Source organism: Cajanus cajan, chromosome 2 (genome assembly GCF_000230855.2).
Source record: "Cajanus cajan strain Asha chromosome 2, NIPB_CcT2T_4, whole genome shotgun sequence".
In the NCBI taxonomy this organism is placed as follows: Eukaryota; Viridiplantae; Streptophyta; class Magnoliopsida; order Fabales; family Fabaceae; genus Cajanus; species Cajanus cajan.
Genome location: NC_138518.1, coordinates 44,505,605 through 44,519,477, shown reverse-complemented (window position 1 = coordinate 44,519,477; position 13,873 = coordinate 44,505,605). Strand labels below are relative to the sequence as shown.

The 13,873-nt window shown below is 34.9% G+C and overlaps 1 protein-coding gene across 3 annotated transcripts in view; it reads right to left on the bottom strand.

The window, feature by feature from the left end:
* The window catches only part of NUDT3 (nudix hydrolase homolog 3), a 41,724-nt gene that overhangs the window by 21,199 nt on the left and 6,652 nt on the right, over positions 1 to 13,873 (bottom strand). For 2 of the 3 annotated variants that reach the window (XM_083068253.1, XM_083068251.1), the window contains exons 7-17: positions 13,712 to 13,798; positions 13,239 to 13,345; positions 12,676 to 12,847; positions 12,374 to 12,603; positions 12,185 to 12,266; positions 11,078 to 11,143; positions 10,183 to 10,260; positions 9,985 to 10,080; positions 9,440 to 9,546; positions 9,149 to 9,317; positions 152 to 235 (exon numbers count right to left, since the gene is read on the bottom strand). In XM_083068253.1, the coding sequence (XP_082924379.1) occupies positions 152 to 235; positions 9,149 to 9,317; positions 9,440 to 9,546; positions 9,985 to 10,080; positions 10,183 to 10,260; positions 11,078 to 11,143; positions 12,185 to 12,266; positions 12,374 to 12,603; positions 12,676 to 12,847; positions 13,239 to 13,345; positions 13,712 to 13,798 (1,278 nt within the window). The remainder of the gene's footprint in view (positions 1 to 151; positions 236 to 9,148; positions 9,318 to 9,439; positions 9,547 to 9,984; positions 10,081 to 10,182; positions 10,261 to 11,077; positions 11,144 to 12,184; positions 12,267 to 12,373; positions 12,604 to 12,675; positions 12,848 to 13,238; positions 13,346 to 13,711; positions 13,799 to 13,873) is intronic. The other variant, XM_083068252.1, reaches the window with a different exon arrangement.

Below are 13,873 nucleotides of genomic sequence, written 5' to 3'. Positions count from 1 at the left end.
TTAAGTTTGATATTCAAGTATTTCCCTTTTTAGTTCATGTTTTTAACTGGATTTCCCAATTTTAGGACTCTAATCCTCCTACCATGTATTTCCTTTCCCTCAATAAATTCTTATGTCATCCCTGAGAGAATAAAATAGAGTATAAACTAACCTGGGAGATTAAGAACCTCAATGCCCAAAGGCCAACTATATCAGCTTTTGCTTCTTCCAGAGCTGAGTAAAACTCTTGTAATTCCTGTATCAAAAGAAGTGATATTGCAAATAAAATTATATGCAAAATATAGAATGGTGCAGTAAGGTATATAGTAATTTTCTAAGCTTAAGACATTTCTCATTACTTGATTGATAGTATCCAAGGCATTGTTATAAAATCCATACTGGTGATCAACTCGGTCAAGGCACTACTAGATTAGTGTTCACTAGCTAAAAATCCAAAACACCTAAGTTCAATCCCTATTAGGCACAAAACTCCTTACATAATTACATTTTTTTAAATTCTTAGCCATACCATGCGACCGTGGGATGCATGATGGACATTGCAATGACTCGCATGCATGTTGGACAAAATGTGCATTATAACAAGTAGTGTGACCTAGGCAAGTCATGTTAACCACCGAGTCACCGAGTTTCAACAAACTCAAGTCAAACGATTCACACAGGTGCAAAGACATATCCAATCCAATAGACAGCTCATATTGGTCCTTGAGTCCAAGCCGAGCCTGATTGATCCAAGTTATTACTAAATGCATAGGAGTTGCAATGACAAATAATATATTTTGAAGAAAAAGAAAGGAAAAAAGATGAAAAAGAAAGAAGTTAATTTGAAAATTCTCCATTAAGAGAAAATGTACTAAGGGGTATAACTTTACATAGCTAAGTTGTATGACTCATTGCTAAGTGAGAGACTCTTAAGATATAGAATAAAGGTCTTATAATGTGGATTTGGGTCTAACTCAATCTTAAAAAACTAACTTGTAAGGTGAAAAAATTCTTCATGAATGGGTACATTGTTAGAGTTGGAATATTCTGAGCTATAAGAAATCCATTCATTCCATAAGTTGCAATATGTATTTGTAGGTTTGGCAATGCATTGGTTCTAATTTTGGAACCAAAAGGAATGTGACTTGATGCATTTGATGGAAGCAAAGAAAGGGGATTGGTTCAAAGGGTAGTAGTTTTGAGGGTGATGGTGATCCATTGCAATTCTTGAAATTAGAAAGTAGAAGTAGAGAAGGTTAAACAATCAAGAACCACAACATAAGTGATGGAGTAGAAAACAAGAATGATGAAGCAAAATTAGCAAGAGATACAAAGACTGGAAAAGTTACAATAGACTAGAGGAATTTGATCCATTGATAAAGGGAGAGAAACACAAGGAAAACAAAGTGACGAATGTGAGATGTGAAGATTGTTTTACAGATATCAGATAACCCAATAGTAGAGTCAATCAAGAAGCAAGTAAAATGTGGAGATGCAACCAAGGCTCATTGTTTTCAATATCCAAATTTCCAAAAAAAAAAAAAAAGATTGTTCCAATGAAACTAAAATCATCGTTGGACCTAAATTCGATCATGAAGATGGCTGAAGCATCAATGGCATCAAAATCTTGGGATTCAAATTTCTTTGGGTAAGCCTTTATCATTTAACATTTTTGCAATGATAACATGACAATGGAGCCAATGCAAAAGGGATGTACAAAGGCAATCAAGGAGGTTCAAGTTATACAGAGTCCCCCCTTGTCCCCACTACCACCAAAACCACTAGACCTGAGTTTGCAAGTAGTGGCTAGTGGGTTCAATATTGAAACCCCATGGATGGACAACAAAGAGGCACAGTCCTATTAGAGTAAATGATTTGACTATGTTGAATGAGAAAGAGGAAGGGAAAGATTTGGAATTCTACAAAGTGGGTCCAACTTATTACTTAATTAGCCAAGCCCAAACCTATGGAAAAATGACTACAAGGTTGGAATACATTCTTATGAAAGTAAGTTCAAATCTAACTCAACTTTACAAAACCGACTTGTCAAATGAGGGTTGCCCCTCAATTATATACTCTTTGTTGGCCTTATCTCTAGTCAATATGAAACTTGGATTTTTTCCAATACACTCTCTCATGACCAACACTTTTGGGCTTGGTGCTTTCATATATGATAAACAATCCTTTTTTATGATCTAGGATAGAAGGAACTTGAGTTTTTCTCAATACACCCCCTCATGTCCAACACTATTGCACTAGTTGAGTGTATAAATGGTAGGTGACCCTTTTTTAGCAGATCTAAGATAGTTCTAATATCATCTTAAGAAAATGAGTTAAAATGCATTGGGGTCCAACCCACATTTTAAGGTGGTAATAGAGTCTATATCTTAGTAGCTATTGATTGTTTTGAGTCTATCATGTCACCCACTATTGACCACTTGCAAATATCTAGTCTTGCAAACTTCACGCTCAAGATGTCAGTCCTCAACATGAGGTGTTGGAGATTCCAAATCGACTAGTGATAAGACCATTATAATGCATATAAGTGAAGAGTAATTTTCACCTTATAAGCTAATTTGTAGGACTAAGTTAAGCTCAAACCCACATACTAAGATACATAACAGGTCATTTGCATGCTCAATCAAATGGGTGCAATAGTCTACCAACTTTCATAGACAACTTTTATCATATCAAATGGGACTTTTGTTATTAGTTGTTTGGGGTGTTGTTTTGCTATGGTGCAAACAAAACATCAAAGGGGTGGTTGGAGCACGACAGGATGCTAGAGGATCAATAGATGGGATTAACAATGGACGATGGACGATGGACGATGTGTCTATTTGTGGTAGGTGAGTAATAAAGGTTGAGCAAAGACAATTATTAGTATTGGAACAACGTGCGGAACATCTAGATGACCATTTGCATTAATGGAATAAGAGAAGAAAGGGGTGGTCCCTAAAAATTAACATCAACAAAAACATGATATTGTTTAAGTTGTGGAAAAAAAAAATAATAGCCCTTTTGAAGGTGAGAGTAACTTGACAAATTTAGCAAAAAGTTCACTTTTACTTGGAGCGAAATCATGAACAAAACATGTAAAACCAAAGACACCCAAAGGGACAATGTATAAAGGGTGTTGAGGGTACAAGATGAAGTAAAGAACCTAATTATCAAGGACGAACGAAGACATACAGCTAATTAAATAACATGTGCATCACCCCAAAAACAAAGAGGCACATTATAATGAAGGAAAAGGGTATAAGTTGTTTCAACTAAGTGATGATTGTTCCATTCGATTGTGTGAGCGCATGACCTTATGAAGAATCCCCTACAAAGTTAAAAATTTCTAAAACTAGGAAGACATATCTTCCCGAAAATTAGGCAAAATTTTAACTAAAACACAAAATTGGTTGTGGATCTCATTAGAAACCTTAAAAGATAGAGAAAACATCAAAACAATTTTTCATTACAAATACCCAAGTACATTGGGAAAAATCATTAAAAAAAGTGGCAAAATAAAAAAAACTTAAGGTTGAACAAACTCAACTAAGACATTAAAGTGCGCTAAAGCAAAAGATGACATAGCATATTTATTAACACAAAAAAAAAAAAATCAAAGTAGTCAAGGGTGCAAGTTTGCTAATTGAAATTAGATTAAAAGCACAACAAAGAACAAATAAGAAAAAAATTAAGGAAAGAATGGGAAGCAAATCTATTTGCCTGATGCCACAAACTAGGATTTGAGAACCATTTGAGAGAATAACAAAGGATGGAGTCCAAAAAGGACAAAGATAGAAAAGTTTAGTTACTAGTCATGTAAACAGAGGCACCAGAGTCTAGAACCTAGGGTCTAAGATAAGAATATTAAGAATCAAAGGCTACAAAATTGGGTTAGGTAGTAACAGGTTATGTAGGCGAGAGGGTTGCTCAAAGAAAAAGAAGACCATTATACTCGGCAACAAAAATAGTAACATTCGTAGTTGGAGCAGGGGAGGCAACTTGTGCCATATTGATAGCTTTCAACTTTTTTTCAACCTTGGTGCTACATTCGACTTCAACGTGGCCATAGCAATTGCAATACTTGCAACAAGGATGGGGTTAACCATCACAAGCCCCATTAAGCCCACCATGATTAATATAAGGGTGGGACACGAGAGTAAAGGAATCACCAATAAGGGTGGAGGGCCCAAAAGCATGCAGAGTGGAGATGCATAACAACTATTCACTAAACATGTTAAAGGTAGGAACAGTGGAACCTTGACAAAATCTTATTGAGACGAAATCAAGGTCAAATGAAAGACTAGCAAGAACAAGCTCCATAATGAACTAACTACATTGTTTGTAAAATGTCTCTACATCACTAGTAAAAGGCATGAGGTTGAGAGTAGCTTAATCGACAATTAAATGATCGAGCTTACCAAGATAGGTTTGCATATTCATGTTTCCAAATTTTCTATTCATCAAAGCAATAATGAACTATAGAGACAATGGACATCATTGGAATAGACTTTCTTAGCCTTCGTCCAAACCTTGTAACAAGTGAGATAAGCCTAGTATTGTGGCTATAGGTTGGGAGCAATGGAAAACCATAGGATGTTACATAAGGAATCATCAATTGGCTACCAACAAGCTTAAACCGAGGTAGGAATGTCCTTGGCTTGGGCACTCAAGTGGTTAGCACAACCTTGACCTTGGAACCACAACTAAATACCAACGACCCAAGTATTGTAATTGGTTGTCCTAGTTGTAACACTAAATGTTTACAATTGTTTAGTAATTTTTATAAAAATAAAATGAGTGTATGTTTTCTTGTTTAGTGTTCTAAAACTCTAAGGATTTAGGAATTTTTGTGTGTTCAGTTGTTTTGTTGCTTTGAGTTGAGGTCAAAGTTGACCATACTTAAGGGAAGGTATATTAAGGTTTTCTTAAGACTTGAACTTCATAAGTTCAGTTTCTTAACAAATCTAGAGAGACTTTAGAAAGAGGAGCTCCAAGCCAGAAAGATTGCTTTCGTTCTATTGACCTTGTAGAGTGTGTGGATCCTTCACCAGAGTTAGATTGAGTAGCAGTGTGGTGATTTGAAGCTTCAGGAGCTAAGAATCAATAGAAGTTGTCTTACGGGAGTTCCACGTTCTTAGGCTTTCTTCCTTCTTCTACCTCCTTTCTTCGTGATTTGAGATAAGGGAAGTTTGTTATTTATAATTGTTGTGTTGTTTTCTTCTTAGACTCATCATTTTATGGCTTTATCTTTGAATTGAGATATGTAATGAATTTAGAGTTCTGAGTTTTGGGTGTCTAAGCTTTTCGTGGAAGACATTGATGATCTTAGGGTCTTCTATAGATGCATGTTGGTTTCTAGTTAAAGTTCAACTGGTAGTGATGCATATGTTTAGTATTATAAGTTGCATGTTGTTGTATTGTTGGAATTTGTAGGTTTGGGAGCCAAATAACGTTCTGAAGTACAAAAATCCCCATCGCATCAACCGCAGTTTCATGGTACCAAGTGTGATGCAAGTTAGGGGTTGTTTGCCTTACTGGTGTCAAGCACGGGATAGGCAACATCAGACATGAGTTAGTTAGAAGCTCTTTGACTTGGTGTGGTCAGGCACAGGATTAGTGATGTCAAGCGTGATCAAGTCAATGACTCTCTGCCTAGACGCTAGATGCGAGTTTTGTGACGTCAAATGTAGGTCAAATAGAGGCTTTCTACTTACATAACATTGGGTGTGGGTTTTGCAATGTCGGACATGGTGTACATGGAGACCCCCTATCTCATTCACATCCAGCGCAAGTGGAGTGACGTTGGGCGTGATTATGTTGAATGCAGATTTTAACTTAATTGATTTGAAATGTTGAATCATGATGATAATTGCTTCATATGATGATGTTCTGAGTTGAGTAAGTTGAAAGTTGATTAGTAGTAGAGTTGTATATTGTGTTGTGAGTGCTTGAAGCATTTAGTTGTACTGTGTTATTGACTTAGGACTAAAGGAGAGATGTTTTAAAAGATGAATATCTCACTGTAAGGATATGTGTTGTGATGCTATAAGAGAACAATTGTTGAAAAATCTTTCTTGAATATAGTTGTCTGTTGTAGTGGAGTATTAAGTCCCCTCTAAATCCTTAGTTGATACCATATAAAGGCAAGGTCAAGCCATATTGATTTAAGAATTGACAATCGAGTATGGTACAAGGGCAGGGGCCAAAATCCCTAACTAAATATCGGAAAGGGCATAGTATATGTTGGTTAGTCGACAAGCTAATTCCATATATGTTTAGCTATGCATGCTAAGGTCATAATAAGCTTACACCAAGTTGTTTTATTCCTAACAGGAATCATGAACTTTCTTAGTTTAAGTAGCAAAATCCGAGAAATCGTGTTATGTGTAGATTGATATCCAAATTTGTTATTGATCTAGAAAGCCCAAAAAAATTCGCATTATTAACTTTGTTTAGTAGGATCAAGTCACTTAGACAACTCACCTCATTGTAAGAGATATCTTAGTTGAAATGCGTGATGACACATTATGATATTGTGTTGTTATGTTATAATGTTGTTCAAGTTGATATGTTAACTTGTGTTAGTGTTGTGTTGTTCTTTTACAGTGTTGATGTGCTGAAGAGTTGTAAGTTTATAAGTTGTTTTGTATTCCAAAGTTGGGCCTTGGGCTAGTGTTGATTTGAAGTTGTTTATATAGTTAGCTTATTGCTTTTATATTGTATTGTACTTTTTTATCTCGAGCTTACCCTTGCATTCTCCTTCTTGTTGAACTATGATGATTATATTTATATGAAAGCAAGGCAGGATTAAGATGGAGGACGAGCCAGATTTTGAGGGTCATACTAGAGATAGTGGTTTCTGTTTGGGTTGTTTTGAGACAGTTATGTAGTAGTTGCATGATCAGCAACTTAGAATTTATGTTTTTATTGGGCTTTACATTAACGATTTCAGTTAATGAGTTTTATACATGTTAGATATAATTTTATCTTATAGTCTTTTATCTTATGGTTATTTTATCTTATGGGCCTAGGCCCACTACTTTGTATTTAAACACATCTTTTGCTTTGCAATACACAAGGAATATGTTCTCTTCATTCACCATCACTCTCAACATGGTATCTAGAGCCTAATCTTTGACCTCCCGGTGGACCCACTGTTCATCGATGCCCGGAGAACGTGTTTCATTCCGTTTTCCAGCTACCCACATCTCTTTTACAGTTAGTGTGGTGAGTCAATTTCTCAATTCTCCATGTGCAGGACATTGGAATGCAGTCATCCGCATTCTGAAGTATATCAAAGGTGCTCCAGGAAAAGGTTTATTATATGGCTACAACAATCATACCCAGGTTGTGGGATACTCAGATGCAGATTGGGCAGGCTCTCCCTCTGACAGGAGATCCACCTCAGGCTATTGTGTCTTTATTGGCGATAACTTGATTTCGTAGAAAAGTAAGAAGCAGAATGTAGTGGCAAGATCTAGTGCAGAAGCAGAATACCGTGCCATGGCCTTTGCTACGTGTGAGCTTATTTGGCTCAAACAGTTGCTTAAAGAGCTGAGATTTGGCGAAGTTTCACAGATGACTCTCATATGTGATAACCAAGCTGCCCTGCATATTGCCTCAAATCCAGTATTTCACGAGAGGACCAAACACATTGAAATAGATTATCACTTCATTCGTGAGAAGATTTTATCTGGGGACATTACTACTCAGTTTGTTAACTCTACTGATCAGTTGGCAGATGTCTTCACCAAATCATTACGGGGTCCTAGGATTGATTATATTTGTAACAAGCTTGGTGCATATGATCTATATACACCAGCTTGAGGGGGAGTGTTAGATATAATTTTATCTTATAGTCTTTTATCTTATGGTTATTTTATCTTATGGGCCTAGGCCCACTACTTTGTATTTAAACACATTTTTTGCTTTGCAATACACAAGGAATATGTTCTCTTCATTCACCATCACTCTCAACAATACATATATATTGCTACATGTACATCCAAGTACGGTTTGCATGATAATCCTAGATAATTAGATTTATGTATTCCACTGCTTAAATGTTGAGCTATAAAGTGTAGAAACTTATTAGGTCGTTACACTAGTCAAATTTTCACATGAAATCAACAAAATTGTGGTAAAAGTCACTACAGATCCAGTAGCAAAAGTGGAACCTAGAGTGGCCATGGAGCAAGCAACAAGAACAAGTGAGAAGGGACACCTAAATGTGGAAGGCAAAGAAAGGGCACCAACAAGTGGGTACAAGTGAAACGTGCAAAAAACTCACATTCACATCAAGCATGAACGGTACACACCAGAGTGTGGCGGCGCATGCAGCAACAAACCCAGCTGACCAGAGTGTGACACCAGCAAAAAAAGGTGCAATGGAGCAGGCAAATAGCAGCATAGTGGTCGTGGGTTCATGCATAGCCACAACTCCGTAGAAAAAAGGACCACAAAAGAAAAAGAAAAGAGGGAAAGAGAGAAAGGGGGGAGAAGAAGAACCTTTAGAGTATTGATACCATATTAGGTTTGTTGAATAAGGATCTAATCAAGGAAACAAATAACAATTGTAATCCCTAATTTTTTCTATACAACATTGACATATTTCCCCATCTACATAAACATAAAATCATATCTTTAACAACAATATTAATAACAAATATATGGAGTGACATTATGAGCCTATTTGGATAAACTTCTCCATAAACACTTTTAAAAAGAAAAAGAATTAGAGAAAATGAAATAAGTTTCTCTAGAAGTTAAAATTAATTTATGCATAAATTAAAAATAAGCTTTTGGAGAAGCTAATATGAGAGAACTTCTACAAATTAGTTCATACATAAACTAATTTTAGCTTATGGAGAAGCTTATTTCATCTTTCCTCCTTATTTTTTTTCTTATAAAAATTCTTGTAAAAAAAATTATTCACAAACCCTATGTAGTGTTTTCTCACGCTTGCCTTATGGTTCTACATTACTAAGTTTAGTCCTCCAAGAAATAAGCCTAAAATGCTATACTTATTGCATAATATCCATGGCAGATCTCATTAAGTAAATTTTTAATAATAATATGAATTAATTTAGTGGACCATACTAACACCATTACTATGTCACTAAGTTTAGCAATCAAAGAAATAGCCAGTGAGGTATATTCTGTAACTGACCAATCTGACCGTAGACTTTTGGCCATTTGGAAGTGTTATTGTATGTGGTCCAATTCCATGGCAACATTCATGGCAAATTGTATGAGTGAAGAACGATTCAAAATCTACATGTTCTTGTTGCTCCTTTGCAACACAGGCAGCAGCTATAGGAATAAGAATATGCTTGAACCTGTAATGAATTGGCAGGTTACCCCAACATAAAAATTGAGAAAATAAGTAACGGAAGAGACCCATTCACAATTGTAACTTGAAAATTGAACAAACTAGAAATTTGAGGGTCTAAAACCTTACTTAGCCTCTGAAACATTTTTAAGCATGACCATTGAGGATCCCCGGTCTTGTACAATACGTTCATCATTTGGTAGATTGAAAGCAAGAGTTTGTGGTCCCTTGACATCCTGAAATAATTCATCAATGTAAAATTTCCAGTTTGATAGTTTTAAGCAGAAATTACTGCATTACAGTTAAGAACACCTTGTGAATTTTATTAGAAAGGACTTAGGGAAAAAGGTGTCCAGCATAAGAACAGCTTAAGCCAGAAATTACGGACTGTATTGTTTGTCCATTTAAATCATGTTCTGCGCCACTATTTTGGATAACAAGTTAGTTCAAAATTGAACAGTAACGGGACAATTACTGTCGGAACTGAGAACTCAAGCATCTTTCCTTACTTTCAAATTTCAATACACACACACACACACATATATATATATATGTGTGTGTGTGTGTATACACATATATATGCACACACACACATATATATATACATAATATATGTATATGTATAGAGAGAGAGAGAGAGAGAAACACGCTATTCAAATATTCCTAACACTCACCCCTGCATTATATAGAAGCTGGATAACACGGATAGGTGCTGCATTCACATCTTTTGATTTGTATGCACTGTCCATTGGGAGATTTTGCTCCAGAAGCTTATGATGTAGAATTATTTTAGTATTGAGATGTCAATTACACTTGTTTAGAAAAAATAAAAACTACAAAACTTTTCACAATGAATGCATGATGCATAGTACCTGCAGATTATCACCAAAGAGTTTCAATTGAGTTGTTGCTTCATCGTCCCTGATTCCGATATAAGCTTCAAACGTAGCCTAAAAGAATTGCATAGCAATAACTCATTCATAATTTCAAAGACAATTGCATATGTCTTTTTCAAGTGGGATAAGCAGCGAATTTAGACTGGAATAATTTATATTTGTTTGCTCATGATAGTTAAAAGAATTTAGAGATTCAACCTAGAACATGGCATCCATATCCAATAGATGATTAAACAGATATGCTTCAATTTACATCAGAACCAGGTCCATAAAGCTCTGGCTGGTCAAAGTTATTTTATGATTTCACCAAAGCAACTTTACATATCATATCTTTTATTCTTTCGGATACTTACATTGTCCTGGCAAGTGTAACTATCGCCAGATAATATATGGATATGTGAAAGATATTTTTCCATATGACAGTCACTGAAAGATATTTTTCCCTATGACAGTCATTGAAAAATATTTTTACTTATGATTGTACTGCAATACTCTCTCTATAGACTCATCTGGTCAATCTCACTATGCAGAAGTAGCTCAAACTATTAAGAAACTCAGAGAATACAAGGGATGCAACCATGAAAATTATCAATGTGTTCGAAAATCTGACAGTAAATACTGACATTCTTTGTGATGAATAGAATTTAATCTTCGTCAAACCATGCAGGACACTGATTTCATGATCTAAATTTGAAATTACATAAATAGAATAAAAAATTTGAATGTCCATTGTCATGCAACTTCAGTCAATAGTAAAATGCATAATTTTGACAAGTATGAACTTTTCCAATATGAAAAAATCATTCGAGTTAAATATAACCAAAGGACTTTAATTGCAAAAACTTCACAAAGTCTCATTGTCAACAATTACCTTGTATCCAAAAATTTTATCCTCATAAGTTTCATATGGCCCAATAGTGACATCCAACTTAGAGTCCTGCACAGAAAATAGAAGGTAACAATAATTTTATGATCCTAAAATTAATCACAATGGAAACACATTACACTTACAGTAAGGATACTAACATACATAATTTACAGAAAGCCTATATTTTGCCCAAACTGATTACTGATAGTAAAGCCTATCCGAGAAAGCATAATTTTCAAGTGAAAAGGGTTTCCTAGACTCAATGTGTGATCATTTGATGTTTTGCATGATCAGATTCTGAGTCCCATCGAGAAGCAACATAGAAGTTCCTATAAAAGCATTTAGTTTGGTGTGTGGATGGATGTCTGTCGAAATATATAAACATGCATAAAGAAAGGAATTCCGTGTGTTCGGACAAAGCCAAAGTTTCCTGATATTCTTTTACTTAGATCATTTTTTTCCAGATTAAACAAATTATTTTGTCAAATTTAGATTCAAAATGATCCCTAAGTAACATTTTCTCTAAGCAGCAGTAAATTACCAATGGTTAGACTTGTTACTTGCTGGTTTGCAGGAGAGAGAAAAAAAGTGCTCCCATATTTTTAAAAGCAATTCGGCAACAAGTTAAAACAATATAACATTAATAACACCTTATCACATCAAAAAATATCACCTCATATAAATCCTTAAATTTAGTCAGCCAGAGGCAGTTAAGAGAAACAATCATGATGTTTTCTATTTTGTTTTACAAAGGAAACGGATTTAACTTGGTAAGTAAATGCTATACAGGAGAAGAAAGAAATAAATATGGAAGAAAAGAGGACCAAATATCATAACACTATCATGAAAGTAGTTTAGCATATCCATGTCTACGCGCATGACTAAGAGAATACAGACACACAAAATGGAACCCTGATAAAAATTAGCATTCTTTGAATAAGCTTCCCCATTGACATTAATGAAGCAAATAGTACAATTACATAGATGTTTGATATAGAATATCTAAGTAACGGAGTTCTTTTGATACGAGAGAGTAGCTAAATACTATTCAGCACTCATAACAAACCTCACCAACTTTCCTATGACTTTATAAAGGTTAATATGACTAACCAATTCCATCCAGGCTATATCTGAATCATAATAATCATTTGAAAGGAAAGCATCAGCCTTGCTATGTAGCAGCCTCTTCAAACTACACCAGGAATGAATGAGTTAACCAGCATTTGTAGGTAGTATTTAGCATGAAACAGAACAATGATAGCTTAATAATGAGAATATGGATAAAAAAAAACAGCATACCTTGGTGAGCTGGTAATGTCCCCAGCTTTATGCAATAAATCAGCAGCTTTTGCAAGAAGAGACTTGTACTCTTCAGAGTAAGGAACTATATATAGATCATGAGAACCTGCTTTGTTATTAGACTGATGAGAATCTAAAATAAATTCACTGTGCCTTTTAATAACACTGAAAAATCCTGTTGCCTCTTTCTGTTCATCCTTTCCGAGACTGTCCTTCCATAATTCAAACTCCTGAAAGATAAAAGTTTTATCATTTTCAAATTTCCAAATTCTTTTGACAGCATATGCTTAGCATAATGATACCATTTTGTCCATGTCTGGTGGGTAGAAATTAGCACCAGCAGGTTTCTGCATGGGAAATGCTGCTCTGTATTCCAAACCCTTCCAATCTCTAACTGTCCTAGTTGCTTCAGAGAGCAACCTTATTGCTGAATCTGCAGTCGTCAAAAATGCCTCATCTTCATCAAGGCAGGACCTGCCAACAATGAATAGATTACAATTATACAACATATCAGAATATAAACGGGTATTTTAATATAAGTAGTTTCTGCTGTTCTACTCTGTATTTTATATTAAAACAATTTGCAGTATGGATGTTCATATACTGTCAAGAACACTATCTGGCATTTGGTCCTAGGGATTTCAAGTGTCAAAACAGATCTTGAATTGTAAAAGGATTGCTGACTCGCTTAGATTAAGAAAACAGATTCCGGTGAGAAACTCAATACTAAAGGCATGAGCCAAATTCTATGATTTTTGGTCTTAAGTCCAGGCTGGCATAAGAAATCACCGAAGTCTGCCTTTTTATCTATTATAATTATATACACCATTCAGTTGGTAGAATGAATTGTCAAGAAAATACTTACCACGGGCTCTTGTTAATTTGATAATAGGACCATTTCAACCTATTCAACTCCGATGTATTAGCATGCTCCTTCAACCAATCTCTAAGAATTGGATTACTGTACCATGACTGATAGGGAAATAAATAGAAAAACTTTAGCAATGCACATTATCTTCTGAATATATCCATCTTCCTGGTTCTACTCCACAAATCAGTTAAAACAAATTAAAATGTATTTTGGAGCAAGAGATAAAATACCCATCAAATTTCATGATATGATGAACAAAACCTAGGTATCAAGCATGTTACATGACACATAATTACAAGCATATAAAAATCACTTACATGGATAAAAGTTTGAAAGTCAAACTTACCATTAAATTTTATATACTTCATACGAACATGCATATTAAAATAACATACAATAAATACAGAAAAGATACATAAACAATAAACAAATGCTTACAAACACAGCTATAAATGGATTGTAACAACCTGCAGATGAAAAATTTCATCCATAATAGTTGCAGCCCTGACAACAAAACCAAGAGCCTCTTTGTCTGAATCTGTAAGCCCTGTCAACTACCAAAATGAACATTAAACTAGTTATTAGGTTAAAGAAGTACCATAAATTTTAGGATAAATATATTACTAGTT